The sequence below is a fragment of the Nannospalax galili genome, unplaced genomic scaffold (assembly GCF_000622305.1).
Source record: "Nannospalax galili isolate Female #2095 unplaced genomic scaffold, S.galili_v1.0 scaffold571, whole genome shotgun sequence".
NCBI classification, from domain to species: Eukaryota; Metazoa; Chordata; class Mammalia; order Rodentia; family Spalacidae; genus Nannospalax; species Nannospalax galili.
The window spans coordinates 1,419,677-1,442,145 of record NW_008330297.1 but is presented as its reverse complement, the minus strand read 5'-3'; the positions used below and the strand labels follow the sequence as shown (position 1 = coordinate 1,442,145).

The window sequence follows — 22,469 nt, the reverse complement described above, 5'->3', positions numbered from 1 at the left end:
AGAAAATATGATTACACTATCTTTTTAAATATAATTAAAAAAAATCTTTGATAAAGCTCTATAAAACATTTGGGAAAAACTGGTAGTGCCAGATTGGTACAGGAGAAGGATCAACCAGTAGCATTTTAGATTTTAGTATAAGGAGGATTTTGAGTTCATGCCAGTGGAGATAAGGGGGTTTCATCTACTTAGGAGAGTGAGTTTCAAAAGGAGAGACCATTAAATTGAAAAGGTTATGTGACACAGAAGAGGGTTTGGGCTGCAGTCTATTATCATCTTTAAGAGCTCAGGGGAATTGGATTTTTCTCCCTATGGTCTCTTAACAACATTCCATCGAATTGGTTAACTCTTTACCACAGAAGCGTCATTATGTAGGTCTGGCTTTATTTATTACCCAATAAAACTATAATAGAAAAGACAAAAATACCTTTATTTCTTTGAGCAAAAAACAAAAAAAAATAAATTGGGTAAACCCCAAAAGTTCTGGCCTAGCAATGCCTTTGCATCAAATAAGTGAAAAATAATCTTTGAATATTTATTGAATAAATTAATATTCCAAGGAACACAGATATGGTCATGTCAGTAGAGAACAATGTTAGAAGATTAATTTGCATTTGTTGATAACACGTGCTGGCACTCTCCCCCCGCAAGGCGTGGGGAGGAGCCTGCTCATGCACATGCATGTAGTATGTTTATCATGTAAAGTTTGCTCCAGAAAGGGCCACTTTACACTGATAGAGATGAATACATAGTAAACAATATGTAGGAACTGCATGCAGGATGTAGGAAGAGAAATACTGTACCAATTGGCAAGGGGCATCCAGCCCATCCAGGCCAGGCTGGCCTGGCTCCCCTTTTTCCCCCTTAACGCCACGGAATCCCTGTTTGTAAAGATTAACTCATAATGTTACTAATACAAGAATTCACTGAAAGCAAAACTGCTAAGGAAATAACTAGGAAAAAAATGCTGGGAGAGGAGCGACTCCGAAGGGACAGTAACATCCGGTAAAGTTTCCCATTCATTCCCATGATAAGACTATGTCTGGAGGCAATGGACCCCTTTTGGGGGGTATGGGATGGCACTGGCTCTTCTTCATATCTATAATCAAGTTCTAGTCAACCAGCACTGCTTGAGAGTTAAGAAATCAGGCAGAGTGAGTAGCCAGAAACAAGATGTGGAGCACATCAGCATAACCTGAGTAGATGCTTCTGAACACCTCTCTGAAGGTCCTTGTTAAATGGCCTAGTGGGGACCTGCTGTTACTGGTCCCTCTGGCCTGCTCCTCTCCCATTTCATCCCTCACACAGGACGTCTGGAGATGGTTCCACGAGTCAGACATACCAACGGGCAGGGCGCATCTAATCCTGGAGCACCCTGTTCTCCTTTCTCCCCTTTAGGGCCCCTTTTGCCTTTCTTTCCCTTTTCCCCCTGTGGATACAAGGGTTTGAATAAAAGTCAGGTTTTATTTGGGGGAAGGGGATAAAAGTGACTTAAAAGAGAGCTTAGCTGAGGAAAATCTGGAAGGGCATTTACCACTGTTTTCTAATTTAGATAAGACATGATACTATAAAAAACAAACTTCAAGGGTGACAATGTATTCTGGGCAGCAAGATAAAGAATTTTATTTCAGATACTCAACTAGAAAAAAGGAGAGGAATGAAAAGGTTGACTCATCAGTCAAGCACATCAATGCTGACCGTCACAATGTCAGAGCCCTTGTGATTAGGGGTTTGTGCTGTGGATCTGGCAAAGGCGACAGGTACCAACTGTACGGAAGCCAGCCAGCAGCAGGTGAAGTTTGGGAGGAGGGATAATGGATCATCCAATTGTCAAGACCTTCCGACTTGCCCTTTTTTCCTGATCCTGTAAAGCCATACAGAATCAGAGGAAACATGCTTCTACCCTTTCCAAAGGAATTCCGTTTTGGAAGTTTGTAGCTCTCATTAAAAATATTCAGATATTGAAATGTGCCTCTATTGCTCTTAACTTTATTTTCCTCACAAAATCAATAGTCAATATTTGACATAATTCAGTTACACAGAAGTTCAGAGTGCTAATACTTGGCAGCAATGGCAATTGGCGAAGCAGACATTTATAAACCTAGGGGGTCTTCTTCAATGCCATCTCTCACTGATCTGATGCCTATTGTTAACAATGGTAAATGAGTTTCCAGCTCACATTGTAAAAAAAGCAAGAAAAAAAATCTGTTGGAGAGAGGAAAAGCAGTTTGGATTCAGTAAAAATGAGGTAGGCAGGAAAATCATATAGTGGGAATGTAGCCATGGAAATTAGTATTTGGGAATCAAGGTACAGATTGTGGGAAGTCTGCATGGATCATAGGATGGAGGAATTAAAGAGAGGAGGCAAAAGGAGAGGAGGGAGGGAATGCGCCCCAGCTGTTTCACATTAACACAAACATCTGTAGACTTATAGACAAGGAGTTGGTGCTGTGCAGAATACAAAAGACGATACAGATACATTCTCAAACTAGTGCATTCATTCTGCAATCTGGATAGCAGTTGCAATAAAACTGAATAATCTCTGAAGCAAACAACATGAATATTCAAAATGAAAGGGCACAGAACATACACAACAGAAATGCATGAGATACTCATTTGAATTAATACATTCATCCCACAGCAAAAGCCAAAGATCCTCCTTATTCATCTCCTGTGTGCCAAAAAGATTGCGGCAGAAGGCTGAGAATCAAAAACACTTGGGCTTCTTGAAAACTAGGGAAAAAAATTTTGTGTGGTTTAGTTGATCACGATTGAGGACAAAGACGTGAAAGGCGGGGTAAAAAGAGAGCAGGTGTGCTAGGAAGTAAAACGGAAGATGTATTCAGAAGCAAGAGCTCATTCATGAAGATGAGCAACACTCTTCTTAGCAAGGAACATCGAGGCTATGACATAAATGGGTTTAAACTTGTTTGGATGGGCTCTGCCCTGTCTGAAGGCAGTCGACTCATCTTCAAGAAAGTGTGCTGAGTGCAAACTGGAATTCATTATTTAATTGGCCAATCAGCTTAGATTAACCTCAACGGAACAGGGTGGTCATGTGACTGTTGCTGTGCTAGGCAATGGGAATTTTTCATTAATATTTAAGTGACAGGCTATGATTTTCATGGAAAAGAGATATTACAAAGAATAATGTGTCAATGTTCTTATTAACCAACATCGCTCTAAAATGCAAAGAGCTTATCCATGCACTACAAAATCAACTGTCATTGTATGAGCATAGGAGTGTGTGATAGTTTTTGCTAATTTTTGCTCCTTTATATAGCAAAGAATGAGTTACATAAAGAATTCACATTGGAATCTAATTTTCCTAAATTTGAAACTTCTAATCATGGAAATATTTTTGTACGGGTGATTGACATTTTCCTGTGGATGCTTTATGAACTTTATGCTTTCATACATAAGCTGTAATAATGGAAATTTCTCTTCTTCTGTCTCTGACTTGTCTTCTTCTTTGCAGTGCTGGGGACTGGGCCCAGGTCTTGCACGTACTATGCAAGGACTCTACCACTGGTAATTTCTAACTTGTTTAAAGATCATAAAATTGAGTGCCACATAATGATATATTTTTCCTTGAGTAAGATTTTAGATTCATACAACCCATTAGGTAAATAGAAAACAAATACACACAATCTTTAAAATACATTTACCTGTGCTCAATGCATTCATGCACAGCTTATTTCAAAACATGTATAATTTGTAGTCAGAATTCATATACACAGTGGTTTTCTTGTCTGTGAACTGGGGAAATATTAGTACCAACCTCAGGGTGCTACACAGGTGTTCAACATATGATGCTGTTGATGATGGTGGTGCTCTGGGATGACTATTGCATGCGTTCTTACAAATGGGAGGCTAAGTAACCATTCATACTTAAAACATACACAGGGGGCTTCATAGCCTTTCCTTGACATAGCTCATTTGGTCTTGTGTTACAGCAGTGACAAATTTCACAGTTCAAGAGAATTTATTGTGTTTTACAATGCATTGTTAAGTGTATCAGGACATGAATTGATCTAAGAAGTAGAACTGACTTAAATGGGAATTGTGAGGTATAAGTTCAGCTACTTTGAGATTTTCATTATTGAGGTTTTGGTGCCTTTTGCTTCACCCAAAGTAAAAACTACTTTTATTTACTATTGAATCAAAAAGTCAAGCAAGTAAGAGTGTGTGTGTGTGTGTGTGTGTGTGTGTGTGAGAGAGAGAGAGAGAGAGAGAGAGAGAGAGAGAGAGAAATGGAAAAAATGATGTTTAAAAGTCACAGTCCAAACTTTTCTTAGTCATGAAATCGTGTTGCCTGACATTGGCCCCTAGAAGCTATGGAGCTGATGGTCCTAAGACAGAACATCAACACCAAGTCATAAAATAACCAAACATTCATTTCAGAACCCTGCAACTATTGGCTCTACATCAGACATGGAAGTCCTCACCTCTGCGTAGTGTACACATGGAGGCCTATCTGTCACAATGCTTGTTTTCTAACTTTGAACACACAAAAAACAATAAAGCACATTATTTATCTGTCTTTCTCTTAGGAATATCATGAAGATAATGAGACACCACACAGGGTGGATGGGCTTTGCCAAAATACCACTGTAGGTTTGTGCTATGTGATTTTACTTTTATGAAAAAAAAAAGACTGTAAACTCCTTGACATTACATTTTTCAAAAACTTGTGTCAGGTAGTTGAAAGAAGGCAGCTTTGATAGGGGTTGGAGGCCTTCGCCTACGCTGGGCGGTGCCCTCATTTCTAGCTGCGGAGCCTTTGCTGCTCCTCTTTGAAGACCTGATTTCTCAGAGCAACCATCAGTGTGTGACTGGAACACAAGACTGAGACAGAAAAGGCTTGGAATCACACAGGTTCAGCAGCAAGGCACAAAGCACTAGCAGAAACACTCAAGATGCATGCTGGGAGAGGAGGTCACCTTTTCTCCTTTTTCTCCTAGGTCACCTTTCTCGCCTCGAGGACCAGGGAAGCCCTGGGGGATAAAAAGCAGACCCAATATATCTATTGAAAAAGCATATTGAAATCATATTGAAAACAGTACCACCACCACCACCACCACCACCACATGATTTCATTGGTCTCAATTCAGACATAAAGACTGACAAGTCAAATAATTTTTAAACTTTGAAAGAAAAATGATACTTAGAAATAGTACTTTTCTAACATTTCAATGATCTATGCACAACAGGCTTTTTCCTCCTAAGAAACGTAGAAGGAAAGGCTATGAAGATATTAGTTTGAATACTGGCAAGTTTACTGTCTTGTGTGGGTTTGGGCAAATCACTTACCTCTCTGTCCTTTAGTTCCCTGACTGCAAAATGAGGTTAATAGCTATTTATCACACAGTTGTTGTGACTGTTACAGGAGATGGTGGATGCAAAGTACCAGAATGCTGCCTGAATGTAACAAGTGCTGTATGAACAGAAACTCTTACAAGGTCATTACTCACACACTACAGGATAAGCAGTGATTGTTTTTAGAGACATTCACTTTTCATATTTCTATAGAATTACTGTAGCATAGGAGAAGATGTATAGAGGGACTTAATGCTAAGAAAAAAATACTGTATAACATCTTTGAGAAAAAAAAATTTCCTAAGCACAGTGGGTAAGAAGTAGACCAATTTGATACATATTTTTTCCATAAGTGGGTCATGCTGATGCTGGGATCCTTAACTTAGGGAAGCATGTTGAAGTACCATTATCCATTATCAGCTGTGTATTTTATACTAATTACTGTTTGCCTTTGTTTACCTCGTACAAATACTAGTGTGTTTTATATTGCTGTCTACATATGTGTATGTTTGTATTTATAAGTTATAAGCATAGCTATATGCACAGGCAAAATACAAAGTATTTTTAATGTTCTTGATGATGGAGACCATTGCATCTATCATAATAGAAGATGTTTACTGTACAGATTACTTACATCAAGACCAGGCTCTCCATCTTTGCCCTGCCAAAGAACCATAGTAGCTACATTAGTGTTCCTAAGTTTCATGAATAGGTTCTTGTTTAATTTAAGGCTACTGTGGACATGCAACACTAGTATTAGAACAACTATGCTAAAAATGTGAAGAAGACTCTTGATTAGTAAAGTGAATTTCTGTAAATCAAGTAAAGTGACTGTTAGTGTTGAGGTTATGGGTTGTGAGTAATTTAAATGATGTATTGTGTTAAATTTTACTGAAGTTCAGTTCTTGTTCTCCAACTTACCAGTTCAGAAGGGAAATCAAAAGCAAGAGCTGTTTAGTTTAGTTAAAATACACACTGACACTATTGGAAGATATGAGTCAATGCTATTTCAGTCCGATAGCTTAGAAGTCAATATGCACATGAGAGAAGAGTGTAAAGCTGTTATCAGTAAGTATACTTTGAATTTGGCCAGCTACGCACCTTAAATATGAGAGTGTGAGTACCACAACATAAATGCTGTTTAAAGTCAGCCTTAAAATTTTTTTAAAATTTATTTTTATTTTATGTGTATGACAGCATTGTCTGCATGTATGTAAGTGCACCCAGGTCATGCAAAGCCCACAGAGGCCAGAAGAGGGCATTGGATCCCCTGGAACTGGAGTTACCGATGGGTGTTAGCCACCATGTGGGTACTGGGAATCGAACCCGGGTCCTCTGCAAGAGCAGCCAGTGCTCTTAACCACTGAGCCATCTCTCCAGCTTCCCTAAAGTAAAGCTTTATAGATGAATAATTTCCAAATAAAGAAGGGTTGGTCATAAGACTGTTATGCCAAGATGATAAATTCACCCCCATGGTGCGGACTACCATGGTGATAACATTGTGTCAGAATATGGCTCCACTCTGAGTTCCCAACAACTGCTTAGATTCCCTTAATTAAATTTTGACATCTATCTCAAAATCAGCATCTTTTTAAATCATTGAAATAGTTATGGTTTAAGTTTATTATTTGAGTTCATAAAAAGCACGTGATAAGTACAGAGAGGTTAACGACCACATTGCAACATTTCTACCTGGAGTCCTACTCTATTGAACTGATTATAATTGCAGCAAAGATAAAGGTTTTGAAGTGAACTTGAGATCTCAACTTGGTTCTGTATAATTAAGAACTTTCTGAAGACAGAACACTAACAATTTTCTGTGTTCAGAAGATCATTTTTTCTCATAGTAATTTAGAAACGTCAGAAACACTGCCATCGTGAACGTCCATTTAATTTGGGACATAATTTTTACAAGTACGATTATTTATCAGATTATCTATGAGAACAGATAAGGAATGAAGCAGGTTCTGAAGGAAGCTGTCTATACCCGATTCTGGCTTTGGTGAACTCTCAAGGAATTGCCAGTTAAGAGCGTCCAGTCAGATGGCATGGGAAAGTGTCATCTGACAGGCAGCTTTCTAGTTAGTGTTTTCACCTCATAGGCTCTGGTTACAATTGCATGACACGCTTGGGTGTGTCTGTACTCACAGAGAGGGTATGAGGAGTGGGGAATTACTGGGACTGTGAGGAGTAGGGAATTATTTGTATTTGTAGTCAACCAATGGATTGCTTTTGCTCCTCTGATGGGATTAGTCTGCCCACAAGGGAAGGGTTAAGTGTGCCAGTGGTCAGCCATGGAACATGCTGATGGCTATAACCCCTCACAGGTCAGTGAACTCACAGGCAGGCCATAAGGCCCTCTGGGTCCAGGCTCTCCCATAGCTCCTTTCTCTCCCTAAAATGAAAAGCAGAAAGTTCAAATCATACATTCCCACACAGCTCATGTAGAAACTCTCCATTTGAAGTATTATTCTGTTACCATGGTGCATTTACTAGATGACCTCTGAAAAGGGCAGGAAGAAGCCATGGCTGCCCACATGTACAAGCCCAATACTTAGGAGGTAGGGGCAGGCAGGTCTTTGTGAATCTCGGCTTGAGATATCTATCTTGCCTATCTATCTAGATATCTATCTATCTATCTATCTATCTATCTATCTATTTATCTATCTATCATCTATCTATCTATAGTGAATTCCAGGATCTCGGATATCTATCTTGCCTATCTATCTAGATATCTATCTATCTATCTATCTATCTATCTATCTATTATCTATCTATCATCTATCTATCTATCTATCTATCTATCTATCTATCATTTATCTATCTATAGTGAATTCCAGGATAGTCACAAATATAGAGTCAAACCCTGTCTCAAAAAGTTTTGGATTTTTGAGTGGTTCAGATTTTGAATTTTTGGATTAGGGCCACTTAGCTTATATCACTTTTTTAAAAGCAAAAATTAAAAAAAATCAAGTATCTCCTTGGAGAAGGCCTTCTTTGTCCATCCTTTCCTTTTACCTGACTGTACTTTATTCTTGGCCCTTGCACTCTGAGAGACACACAGACCTTACTACTGTTGACTGTCTGCTGCCCTCACTAGAACATGCACATTGGTACTCCAAGATCTCTAGCTTTTGTTCCCAGCAGCCATGGTATAGAATAATGTTCAGCACATCAGCAAATACTAGTTGAATAAATTAATCATGCCAAGCCATATAATGTTATACACATTTTGTTTCCCTTTTGAAAAAGAAGACTTAAAATCTTTTATGCCTTCACTGACTGCTTGGTGGGAGACATATGTTACCTTCACCACCCTCTCTCCAAGTGCCTGTTTAATAGGGTTAGGGTTACATTTGCTGCAGCTTAAATGATAGTCTTTTAAAAATATTATTTTGTTATTTTTATTTTATGTGTATGAGTGTATCGCCTACATGTATGTGAGTGCACCTGTGTCGTGCAATGTGGCGGAGGTCAGAAGAGGGCTTCAGATTCCCCTGGAACTGGAGTTAAGGACAATTCATAGCTGCCATGTGGGTGCTGGAAATAGGACCCAGGTCCTCTGCAAAAGTAGTCAGTGCTCTTAACCTCCAAGTCATCTCTCCAGCCCCTAAATGATAGTCTTTCTAAAAATTATTTATTTGTATTTTATGTGTATGAGTATTTTGTCTATATGTATGTAAGTGCATCACATACATGCAATGCCTGCAGATGCCAGAAGAGGGCATTGGATCAAATGGAACTGTAATTATAGACAGTTCTGTCTGGGGATTCTCTGAAGAGCCATCTCTCCAGATCCTTAAATGACAATCTTGAAGGCTTGTGAAGAGTGTTACTGGAGGTGGTCCATGAGTAGAAATAATTTTCTAATAAGAGTCTTCAACTGTTTTCATCTGCTGCTGTTTCCAGATTAAAAGTTTGTTAGCATTTAGCACGAAAACTTCATGGGCAATGGTGACATTTACACAAATATCCCCATGGAAAATGCTATCTTCTTTTATTATACTTCTTAGAGGAGCTTAAATTTTAGTCAATTTTTTTTTCTCATGGGTAAAAGCCAAGTTCCCTGAAAACTCTGTGTGCAAAGGAATGGGATACACTTTTATTTCTCTGTTCTCAAGATTTCCATGTGAGTGAATTTCAGATCACTTGCTATTAGTATTTTTCCTTAAATTTAAGTAGCTGGTAAAACTAATGAACATTGTCGGCAATGAGGCACAGACAATGCAGGTGAAATTAGGGCAATTTGAGCTTCTTGTCACTCTGTATTTGCTAATAATATAACAGTAACTGCCCTCAGTTCAGTAGCCAGACCTCAAATGAAATACATTTAATTTTAAATTCTACCTCTGGCATTTTCTCATCTTTCTGTGCCTGCATTATATCAGTTATAAAATAAAATCATGAAACATATTCTTCAAGACTTGTTCTGAAGACTAAGCGGGATAATACACGAAATTAAATGGTGGCAAACAACAGGTGTTCTGAATGATAGGATAGTTTAGGGGCTAGAGGGATGGCTCAGAAGTTAAGAACACTGGCTGCTTTCCCAGAGGACCTGGGTTTGGTTCCCAGGACCCACATGGCCGCTAACAACTTCCCTTAACTCCAGTTCCAGGGGGATCTGATACCCTTTTTGGCCTCCATGGGTAATTCCTACATGCGGCACACTTACATACATGTACACAAAATACTCATACACATAACATTTCTTTTAAAATTTAAAAAATTCTTAAGAATGCTATTTAAAATCAATTCTTTTCAAATGGACTTGGCAGTGTTATTTGTAATTTTTTTTTTTTTGGTCTTTTTGAGACAGGGTCTCCCTGTAGCCCCCAGCTGGCCTGGATTCGCTATGGAGACCAGGCTGGCCTCGAACTCACAGAGATCCACCTGCCTCTGCCTCCTGAGTGCTGGGATTAATTTGGAGCTAGGGTTAGAGCTAGAGAGAGAGGCAGGGCTCAGAGAAGCTGGAATAGGTCTAACTTGAAATAAATTGCACGTTAGACTGGGGTCTCTTCCTCTCTTCCACTGAGAAACTTGGCTGTCTTTTGTTTTTAAAATGAGCACACTGTAATTTATTTGAACAAAGTGGTCACTAAAACATTTGTCTGTGGAACTTCTCTCTGGACCAGCCCACTCCCAATCAATACTTTAAGCTAACAGAGAAGTTCCATTTCTCCAGCCAGCAACTGATTCAGAAGTGGACCTATGAGCCAGCGCTGGCCAATGAGGTGTTGGGGACACACATCTGGGAGCTCTGCAAGGGACCTCCCCATTAAGAACTCCTGTCTCCTTGCGGGAGAGCTCTGTTCTCTGTACACGCCTCCCTGGGTGACACCTGAATCCACAGCCAGGAGTTTGCCTGGGTAGGGTACAGGGCACTGAGGCAAAGCCTAGACCTCCTTCTTTGACTTTTTTGTTGCATGAAATTATTTCTTTTTCCTTCAAGCCACTTTGGATTTGGGGCTGTCCCTCAGAGCCAACAGTATCCTAATAATCACATCTTGGACACGCTCAGGAACGAAATACTAACACAGAGAGTTTAATGTGTAGCTTCCTCTCCTGGAAGAAGTGGCTCCAAAAGAACTTTTGAACCTCTCAAACTCAGAGCACTACAGAACGCTGAAGGAGTTACAAGGCCAGATGAAGAATCAGCATTCAAGATGAATCCATTAGCTTGCTTTTGGCTCTGAGGGATGGATCCAAACTCAAAATGGCTTGAAGAAGAAAGAAATGTGTTGTTTGATGTAACAAGTCAAAGGGGGGGCTCTTGGCTGGTTTCAGTGCCTTGCCTTCTACCTGACGGCCAGCAGAGTGGAAGATGGGGAGTGTGAGGTGCTTGGAGAGCTGCCTGCTAATGCTGCCAGTCACATACTTGAGAAATACGGAGTCATAGTTCCTGTGAAATGCTTCATTTCTTTTAGGCTTCATTGAATTTCATTCGGGCTCTTTCACCACATATCAGCACAGAAGAAATATTCTAGAATGCCTGCTTTTGTCCATTCTTACTGCTTAAAATCAGAAACTTCTGTTAGAGCTCCATATGGCACCTCAATTAACTTTGAGACAGTACACTCCAGCTTAGCACTTTGTGTGAGGGAACTTGGAGCACACTGACACAGATCCAGTTAAGATGGTCAACATGCTAGTGGATCCGAGTGTGACACTTCACAGTGTGTGCACCTGACTTCAACTATGCCTTCCAAAACTCCCAGCACTTGCTCTTCTGGTTAATTCTGCTCCAGTGCTGAGACCTGATACTCTTGTGACACTGTGGAGCTATCGGAAGTAGCAGCTGATTTACCAAACAGCAAACCCTCTTGAGCCCCAGGGCATTCTGCCAAAAGACTGCCTGAGCTTTGTGGCTCCAGTTTTAGGACAGGGACTGGGTTTCTTCAAACAGTGCTTGTAAATGAATCTGTATCAGCAGCAGGGCACTTATAGCTCTGAAATATGTTTAATGAGGATGTTTATCTGAAGTTATTGGTTTGATTTTAGAAGTAATGTAATAGTGGGTTCTGATTATATGTTCTTTAAGACTCATTTCTTTCTGGAACTCTTCACTTCACTTCGCTTCACCTTATGATTGGTCTTTCCCTTGTCCATGCATATATATTTCTTTCATATATTCTTTCCTTGAAATTACATTACAAGCTCTTCTAGATCAATGAACATAGCTGCTTCCTCTGCAATATCATTTATATATTGAGTATATAATTGTAATCATTAAAAGTCAATGTAATGATGAGTCAATTATAATGGTATTACTCAGTGTATCGGAGCAATTACCAAAGGAGGCTTTCTGCAGTCGAAATACTGTTTCCTCCATACCAGAAGGATGCTGTTAGATTTGATAAGCATTTATTGCATAAATGACTTTATTTTACAGAACACAGGACTAGGGAATTAAAAGGCATGTCAAATAAATTACTATCTGGTCTTCTTTTTTAAAGCAAATTACCCAAGACTGATGAAAACTGCCATTTAAAAAAGACCACAATCTTGTGCAGTGAAGCATGCCAACATTGTGATGCCTGCACTTTTAGCAATACGTTATCTCTGCATGGTGGGGAAATTGATGACCCAATTCTACACACACACACACACACACACACACACACACACACACTTTTGAGTTTTCCAATGTAAAGGAAAGAAAATATGGGAGAAAAATAGAGAGGGGGAGAAGAAGCTGCAGACACATGACCACCGCTGATGCAGCAGCTCGTCTGTGTGTCAGATATTTCTCTCTCCTCTGAGTGTCTACCTTTTTTTCCTCCTAAGGATATGGAAACATAGGCCAGCAAGAGTGAGGTTAGTGAAAGGTTTTTGTTTTATAATGCACTGAAATTATTTCCTTATGGCTAAAGAAAAACAGGCCATTCTTTAGCTTTAAAAAATGAGAGCATGGGTAACTGTGTGGAGAAGAAAGCTTAGGTTCTGTGATTTCCTTTGGAAAAACATTGTAACTTACTCTGAGTGAATACAGTAGCTTTGTATTAAAGATTATCAACCAGAATATGTAGCTCTGGAAATTTTAGGCCCATTGAGTTCAACTTTCTGAATGAAAGCCCAATGAAAATATCTTCCTTATGGTTAGGAAAGAATAATGGGAGCTATTTATTTTAGCTATGTAAATGTATGCATTGTTTTCATTAAAGCACTAGTCTATCTTATTTTTGTTCATTTCATACAAAACATCTTAATCATCTTTATACCCCCTCCCAGGATGGGATATATTTTCATTTAATACTAGAATACAGTCTGAGATCATCTCACATGGAGAAGCTTACTCCGTGTTCCCTTAGTGCTCAATGCAAGTGTAATAACCTTAAGAGAGACTTACTCTTTCTCCCTTGGGACCTGCAGGGCCATGGGGTCCCACAGGACCATCTGCACCCTAAAAAGATAAAAAATAAAGTGATATGAGACAGGTGAGGAGGGCTACAGGAAAGGCAGTTCTGATTTACCCTGGCTTGTCTGGGAGGATGATGCCTCAGGGCGTCATAGGACAGAGAATCTCCTTTCAAAGCACCTTCTTCTTGATTTTCTTTTCTTTTTTTTTTTTCAGACCAGTAGTTTTTTAAAAAAAACTCAGGCAATGGGGATGAATTATGTAACTGCATATTTCAATGGAAAGTACACACAAAAACCATATGTCATAGTTATTTATTGTTCCCTGACTAAATAGAGCATCTTCATTTTGTCCCCATAATCTTACTAAGATAGTTATAACCGTCCTTCCCCTTTACTATCTTTACCCACTGCCACTGACACTCATGGCACCAAAACTCTGAAACTTTGTTTTTTGCCATTTAAATAGAAAAAGCCATAAAATGAAAAAAGCTTTTAACTGTTCAAAACAAACTTTCTACCGCTCTATCAGAACAGCAAGGGCTCATGGGGAAGGACTCCTTCTTCTAGGCCCTGTGGCAGCAGCTGAAATCACTGCTGGCAGCTAGCATACCAGGCAGGAGGGATGATTTAATGACATAATTGATTTCCGGCCTTCTGGCTACTTCAGGACTAGGAATTGTGTGATAGAAGAGGTAATATTCAAATGAATGTAAGAACTCTGTGGTCCAGTGGAAAATAATTGTCTGAAGATTTTTAGAACTGAAAAACTTCAAATGTAGAGTCTTGAAAATGTAGGAAGGACTTTAAATATATTGGCTCAACTGTCAAGAAGGCTATGCTTGTCCTAGCAAAGAATCTAGAAAAGTATTTGCACATATGATAACTATTTCAACAGGACTTTTCTGTAGTGCTCACATCTCTAGCCTGGTACTTTGTTAGAGTCTGAGATGTAAGAATTCAGAGGTTCTAACTCATTCTAATACTGGTGAATTCTTATCATTTTAAGCTTTCTCTTACTACTTCAACCCAAAGTTCATTTTCAGAAGACTTCTAAATACTAAGTGTCTATGGCTACTATTTAAGAGGTAGAGCTGTCAAGAAACAAAGAAAATAGATTAAAAGAAGATAGACAATTATTTTCATAAACCGAGACTTGGAAGTTAGTTTTAAGGAAGACATATTTCCAAGATGGACATAAACCTAAAAGGAAAAGAAAGTTAAAATAAATTTATCATTTTCACTGCTTCAGAGGGTCTTCCTCATGGAATTACAGGCAACATTTAAGGTTCTCAGGGGGTGCTGAGATAGTGAAGCCACCTGGACTGGTCATTTTCCACTAGTGAATTATGCAGACTTGAACTCAGGCTTCAGATGTCCTGGCAGTTGAGGCCAGGCTTCAACACTGAAGCCCATCCCATCCCCATTTCTCCCTTTCCACCATCTTCAACCACCTTCCCCTTTGATTCCAGGCCTACGTGACCCCTCATCATCTGATGAGAACCCAGGGAACAAAGGGGTCTTCCCAGAAGCACACCATTCACATCCACGAAGCACATGCGAGCAGGACGCAGGACCGACTCACCCGGGATCCTGGCTTTCCGTCTAAGCCAGATGCTCCCTGTGTGATTTGGTTGGTGTCAGGGTTGGTGGGTGTAACACGAATGACAAGAACAGAGATTAGTATGAAGCACCGATGAACAAGGGCAACACTTCAAACAAGGCAATACACAGTCACAGGTATCTGGGATGAATATCACATTGCTACAAATAGTTAGTTTTAAAAAAATCACATGACAATACACACCCAACAGATGATGTATTTTAGTGATGTTCCTACTATGAAATTTTCATTTAGAAATCAAGTGAGAGAGATTTAAAAAGTGGGCTACAAAGCACTTGCTGACAACAGCAGGGGCCTCCTGGCTACATTTCCATTTCCTAAATGAATTCATTTTCTACAGACTCTTATTCACACTCTATTTCTTTCGGTTCTGAAGAAAAGGTAATGGGAATCTCTTGAGAAAAGGCTCATTCTAATAACTAGTCTGGGTTAGGGCCTCGGAGGAGAGAAACGGAGCTCTGGCTTTACCTGTTAAAATGGTTTTATGAACCAAAATGCTGTGCTTTAAAATGTTGGACTGACTAGATTTTATATAGGCATTATGTTCTGTATTTTCTAAAGTTCATATTAGTTACCACTAGAGGGACTTCTAGGAACAGGAAAAAAATCTGCGGGCCCAAGGTACAATAACTCCCAATTCACTACATTGAAGTTTACATGAGAAACACCTGAAAAATCTAATGTTCTCAGACAATGCATGCTTTTCTTTACCTTGAACTGTGGGCTACACATAGTACATGATAAAAAAAATGGTATTTTATATGCTTGTTTCAAGAAGGAGGGTAATTACTTCTTGATAAAGTTTTTGCATCTCAAAGCCTGAATACCTGCTTATATTACTTTAAAGACATTGATTAGATGTAGGTGTATTTAAGAAGGGGTACAGCAGTACTTTCTTGGCAAGGCTGTAGGAGTCTTTCTCAGCTTCATGCTTGGGCTGTGGTTAATAACACAAGTGGAAAGAAAAAAAATCCACCCCAGCTGCAAACACTCTCACTGATGCTAATCCATATATATTTGGGGTATTTTTTTTAATTAAAAATTCTTCAGTATGAGCCTATCAATGATTAATGCTATAACTGTAAAATATGTCTTTAGTTAGCAATGATTATAAAAATATGTTTGTTAATGGTTTCATAGGTATAGCTTTTGGTTAAGTGTTCAGTAAAAATTACCTGCAGTCCTAAATTTAACAGTTGTGAAAAATTAGAGAAATCAGATTAAAAGTCTGGGAAATACAAACTTTCTTATGTCTTTTGGTATTTTTTTACTTGCCATTATTATAACATTTGAAGATAAATGTGAAAATGAAAGTTTTATATTCATATATAATTCTATATCTACCTGGGGTGCTGAACTAATGGCTCACAAATGTTTTCGGGGCTTTGTGCCTAGGATCCATTTATTCAATTGGCATGAATTTACTTAAATTCAAATACAGAACATTTATAATTTACTCAGTAAGCAAATGTAACAAAATTTGTTATGCCTTATTTGTAAATTATGAGCTGTTGAGGGAAGTATGTTAGTATTTAAGTCATACTCATGGGAAAAATGAATAGGTGATCATCAACATTTTTTCTGTTACATCTCAAATACATTCACACCTATTTTCTGTTACTGGTTTTATATCATATTCTACTAATATAACCTACAATATTCTTTACTGACTTTACTCTGCATTTAATGAATAAGCAGCATATTAAAAGTCTGAAATTAAACTGTTATACTCAATAATAATTTTTAAAACTCTTTTTAGTTGTGGGAAGATTGGTATGTAGTATATGACTCGGGGAGATCTGCTTTCCATGAGAGATGAAAATCTCCAAAGAAGCAGCTTACTTCCATACATCCCATTATTGTCCCACGAACCTCATGGCAGGGATTTTCAAAACGGACAACATAAAACATGTAGAACACAATGTGGTTGATTAATGTAAGGAGCCACAGCACTGACCTTGGCAATGGTCAATTGCATACCTGCCACCGACAGAGGGCTACAGTTTTTGGTATTCAAAGAGAAAAAAACAGTTGAGGGAGGGTCTTAACCTGTATTAGATCACAAAAGTATTTGGGAGAATTATGAAATAATCAACAGTAAACGTTTTGAAGGACGGTAACGGAAGAACTGTTAGCCCCACTAGAGGAGGGTTGGCGTGTATGTAATTGAAGAATGACAGAACACTTGCGGCATTATTTGTTACGGGATCATCCTCGGACATGAGCAGACATCGAGGAAAACAAAATTGGGCTGAGCTCTGCTCTGACATACGGCATGTTCTGATTACAGAATCTCAACTGTAAGATAGCCACTGAGCAAACCAGAGATGTTACTTAGGGTAGAAAGAAAAAATCCGAGATTTGCACTGAAATGGAAAGTTTTCTTTACTTACTGGAAGACCAAGGGGTCCTCTGTCACCCTTTTGACCTGGTTCACCCTTCAATCCTTTAACACCATTTAACCCTGGTTCACCCTAAATGCAAAAGCAAATGCCAATTTTGGTTGCTATTATGGGTGTTTAAACTGTGAGAGAAGAGAGCCAGTCTCTGAAACACATGCAGATTCCAGTTTCAGGTAACAGTAGAATCAAGCTAGACTGGTCTTTCACCAGTTAAAAACCCAGCTTAAAACTTAATAAACGAGACTTGACAAATTTTCATTCTAGAAAGCAAATCCCAGGAAAGTAGACTCCTTAGCATCAAAAGATAGATTGCTGACTTCCTGGATATGGAGGAAATGAGTGAACACTCAAGAGAGTGAGTGTCACACTACCTGTTTTCACCAAGCAAATCAAAGATGACCAGAGCAGAGGATGAGAAGGAGGATCCGTAGGAAAAACCACTCTGCTGGAATGGGAAACTGGAATCTGCAGGACAACGTCACAGACAGATACTTTAAGCCTTTAAGCATTTTGCCCAGGGGAATGAGCTAAGCGTGTAGAAGCATGTTTGCAGTAATGCCATTCAGCAAGTCCGCCTTCATTGACATTGCCAAGTCAGGCTCCTACGTGGATTAATCAATAGAGTTAACCACAAACTGCCAATCCCAGAGGAGAATATGAAGATCAAAGAACTTGAAAATAGCTTTACTAACTGTCTACCTAAGTTTAGAATGAAGGGTGACATTACAGGAACAACAGTAAGTGGTAAAGCCTCTTGTCTCCATTTAGTAAATCTAGGAATAAAGTACACCTATTTTCCTTCAGAAACATGTTCAGAAACATGTTAGAGACAGAGAAAGACACATATACTTTTCAACTTTTAAGTACAGACATTTATTTGTCAAGAAAACATTGAAAGATTTGTAAGAGGAAAGTGACTTCTAGGGCGGGGAGGCCATGCTCACCTTGCAGAAGGGATTTTTAACCTACAAAGTATTTACTCAGTCTGCCTGATGGTGAAGAACAGTGTGCTGCTTGTTAAACATACTGTTCAGGGGCTCATCATATCATATGGCACGGGAATGGGCATAATCACTAAGCCTCCTAGATGAGCCTTCTCATCAGGAAACTGTGGGACAGTGAACTAGATGTACCTATGGACCCATGGTAAATAATAGAACTTTCAGAGGGCCCACCCATGGTCATAGCACAGTGGATGTTTCAGATTCGGATGATAAAAGAGTTTGTGGTATAGCCACAATACGAAATGTAGATGTGCTAGGTCACTGTCACAGTCAACATCCTACTGAAGTCAAGGCTCTTGAGATCCACAGCTTTGCAAGTGAGCACATTTCTAGTGTATGGGTTTAAGATGATGGATAGGCTGTGAAGCTTCAGCAGACTGCGAGATTCTTTGGTGGAGAACCAGGCATTGATAAAAGTGGTCATATATGAGGTCTCTTCAACTTCATAATTTGTTAAAATCAATGATTTAAGTAACAATTGAATTTTATAGATAAATCATTTTGTGTATCCAAAGGAAATTGGGCATGATCTAATTGAATGGCGATGACATATCTCAATCGCCATGGAATAAAAATAGTCTTGGTAGCTTTATTCTGTTATTATAATGCAGCTTGGCTCTGGTAGTGCCTTCAAACCCAAGGAGAATCCAATAGTAGGAAGCATGGATTTAGTCCATGTCGGGACAAACAGGCCCAGAGAGGTTAATAATGACCTGGATCACACACTGACAGATGCAGTTCTCTCTCCTGACCTCAAGAACTGAACCCATCCCTCGCCCAGACTCTAATCTATACTTCTGAGACATCGTCTTTCATCGGCTCAACCAGAAGGTAAGGTGTTTTAAGAAGAAAGAGGTGTGAACTTTTCCCATTCTTGTGTGTTACCTGTCTGGCCCTGAAAAGGCAATTCAGTTTCCTGTGTTAGACTAGCACTGATGTCACTCAGGGCGGCCAGAAGGGGGGTTCCTCTGCAGCCCTTGGGAAAGGGTGGGCTGCCTCAGGGCTTTCTGATGTCTAGTGCTGACACTGCATTTCAGGGTGTTTTCGAGGTCTATGTAAAAGCAAAGAGCAGGCAGCGACCATCTTCCCACTCTCAGGTAATCGTTCTGACAAGGAGGAATTAGTTTCTTTTGGACTTCTGTAAATGACGTGCCCTCACAGCTGATACACCCTAACCTACCTAGATCATGACCTGGGGGAATCAAGGCATGTAAATATAGTAGTGCTATGTGACAAGAGACTTTCCGTTAGTAACAGATACAGAGATAGAGGCAACATGAAAAGAACACGCTCCTAGACTAGTCTGAGAATTTCATCAGATGACTTCTATGATCAGTGGTTTAAAAAACTTACAAGGGCAAAAGCAAAATGAGGAATGATTGATTTCCAGATGATATCACTTAAATTCATCGTGAGTCATGTTGTATTGTGAGAGTTAAACATCTGGATGCTTAAAGGCTTAAAGATTATCAACAGTACTTGACAAATAAATAAGACAGGACAGACATGCTTCCGTCATGCTTGCCCATGATCATCAAGGAAACAGAAATCAAATAATCAAGGGATTTGTTGGATTACCTTTGGTCCAGGAAGTCCATGGGGCCCCTGAGAACGGAAAGCACAGCTTTTAATTAAAAACTGATTCACTGCTTCCTTGTAGAAGTGAGTATTATATCAAGTCTAAAATGAGATGCAAAACAAGAATCTTCTTGTTTGAGCTAGCTAGAGGCAGGTCAGTGGAATGTTATTTATTACCTACCAAATGTTCCTTCCAGCTCTTGGATTGCTCTGTAATAAGAAATTCATTAATAGCAATTCTGCCTGCTAAATACCTATGAGAGGGAGAAAGCTGCTGGGGTTACATGGAAGAAAAATTAGGAACGAAAACCCCTATTTTGTATTTACATTACTCCTACTTCTCAGATTTCCATTTTATAACCTGGTGGAATATTTGAGATGAATTTTTATGAAATAGAGGTAGAACTTAAAAGCCAGAAATCTAGTAAAGAGAAGTTCCATAGTTTCGAAACCAGGGAGGAGGAGGAGACCTTTCTCCTTAACTCCTCCATACCCAGGGCGGTGAAGAATCTGAGACAGGAAGTAAGGAGATGGCAGCCAAGTGGGACTCTGTAGATTCATCAATTTAGGATTAAAGAGAGCCAAGCATTATTATTTAGACTGCATTTGTTGTTAGAGATGAAGTCCTCAAGGCTCTTTTAACAGCTGTTTACCAAAGGAAGGCAGTCATAATGAATGCATGAATTGGGATAAAAAGAAACCGTTATTTTGCAGAAAGCAGAAAAATAGAGACTAATTATCAATTTAAATGAACTGAAGTTTATTGGGAATTGCTTTGAACTTTCAAGAGATTCTAATAATCTATTCAAGGAGATGAGTATTTAAATATCCATCAGTGAAATACAGCAGCAGAAAAAGATAGGTGACCATGTAGTGCCTAGATACTTGTTATATATGCCTACACTATAATAATGTTTTCCCTTTCGATAAGTTGTGGGCAAACATTTTCAGGAAATGACTATCTTTCGGGTATTCTTATCTCATTTTAATAACGGTTTAAAATTCCTTTAAGCTAATTAGCTTTATCTTATGAACAGGATGTACCATTTTCTAATTTAACGTAACTTAAAAGGAAAAGGAGTATAAAAAAGTCAAAAACATGCCATTTGCTTCATTCTTAATGAACTGTTTGGTATTGAGAAAACAAGGTCAATGGTGGTTATAAAATAGAAATGGCAATGAGCAAGACCTGGATGGTGGCTACCCTCTGCGGCCTGGATCACAGCCACGATGCTCTCTTTAGAGTGTAGTAGGAGGAGAGAGTGGCCACAGTTGACTTCATTTATGTTATTGATGTCTTTTGGTTGGTAGAGACACCTGAGAGATGGCTGTTCCTGGACAGTATGACTTGCTCCTGGTTGTGTCAAGAACACTTGAAGGCCTTTGCCATCCATATTCTGGCCTTAACACAACTCTCAGCTTGCTAACATTTAGAGACTTAAACTTGTTTCACAGAGACTTTTCTCACTGGACAGTCTATGAGGTCAGAACCACTGTTTCTATTGGTCTCTGCAAGACAACTGCAATTGCAGTAAAACTGGCCTGGCTTGATGAATCACCCAAAGCACCCTTAACCTGAAAGCAAAAAGATCCAACAATCTACGCCATCTGTGGAAGTAGGTCTCAGTCTTTATCACACTGTTGAACAAATACTCTAAGGCTCTCATGCCTCAATGCTGCTTAGAAACACTCTTTAGTGGCTCAATTATTGCTTTAATTTGCTACTAACAAACTACAGCAGTAACTAGTTGAAATAATTTGCTAGATCTATCTCTCCCCAACTCTCTCTCTTTCCAGCACATGAGTTTGGGTGAAAGAATTATAAAGTAGTCACTATTTCAAAGCACCTCACTTTTTATAATTTTCCATCTCACAAAGAGTAATACAAAATGCAAGCTGGGTGTTGAGAATAATGTGTTCACCTTCCTCTAGTAGCACACTCACACATGAATGAGTACAGAGAAATGAAACTTACCATGGGTCCGGGTGGGCCATGGGGACCTGGAGGGCCTGGTGGGCCTATGATCTGTGTGTCCAAAAAAATAAACATAGATGTGGTTACTTCATTTAGATAAGGTAGCGCAGTGTGGGTCTTGTGCTGGGGATCTGCTAAGGCCGTCAAAAGCCACAGAGGAAAAGAGGGCTGTGAGAAGTGATGTTCAGTCTCTAGCTTTAGAAATTCCTCTATGAGACTAAGATAACTTTGAAAACTACAGTTGTTATACAAAAGCCAAAGGTATATTAAAAGAAAAGGAAGCAACTGATTATTGAGAAATTCTATAATGCTACAACCACTGTGAGACTCAGATATCTATTTCACTCAGCATAAATAGGATTCTGGAGAAAAAAAAAAACTATGTTCTATTTTCACTAAATTTACCCATAAGCATTATGGGAAAACCATTTTTTTTCTTCCTCTGTTCTGAAAAGTTGCTTCTAACTCAAACTTCTGAGATACACTGCCTCTTACTGTACAAGACATATATATTATCTACAGTTTGATGAACCAAGTAGTTCACTGTCTTCCTACTATTGATGAGGCATCTGCCTCAGGGGGAGCTAGGCAAATAAGAATTCTGTCAGCCCCGTGGACTTACAGAAGGACCCTGAGGACCCGGCAAACCGGAGTCTCCTTTTTCTCCTTTTACTCCATTGGCACCCTACAAATGACCAGGAAACAGAGGT

The 22,469-nt window shown here is 39.2% G+C and overlaps 1 protein-coding gene across 5 annotated transcripts in view; it reads right to left on the bottom strand.

Moving 5' to 3' along the window:
* Col25a1 (collagen type XXV alpha 1 chain) overlaps positions 1–22,469 on the bottom strand; it is a 514,093-nt gene that overhangs the window by 8,241 nt on the left and 483,383 nt on the right. Inside the window, exons 27-36 of one of the 5 annotated variants that reach the window (XM_029568691.1) lie at positions 22,382–22,444; positions 21,760–21,810; positions 19,785–19,811; positions 17,194–17,274; positions 14,762–14,797; positions 13,169–13,222; positions 7,661–7,714; positions 5,954–5,980; positions 4,944–4,997; positions 1,343–1,429 (exon numbers count right to left, since the gene is read on the bottom strand). In XM_029568691.1, coding sequence (XP_029424551.1) covers positions 1,343–1,429; positions 4,944–4,997; positions 5,954–5,980; positions 7,661–7,714; positions 13,169–13,222; positions 14,762–14,797; positions 17,194–17,274; positions 19,785–19,811; positions 21,760–21,810; positions 22,382–22,444 — 534 coding nt within the window. Of the gene's footprint in view, positions 1–803; positions 882–1,342; positions 1,430–4,943; positions 4,998–5,953; positions 5,981–7,660; positions 7,715–13,168; positions 13,223–14,761; positions 14,798–17,193; positions 17,275–19,784; positions 19,812–21,759; positions 21,811–22,381; positions 22,445–22,469 lie in introns of all 5 variants that reach the window. The other 4 variants (XM_008843537.3, XM_029568696.1, XM_008843526.2 and 1 more) reach the window with 4 other exon arrangements.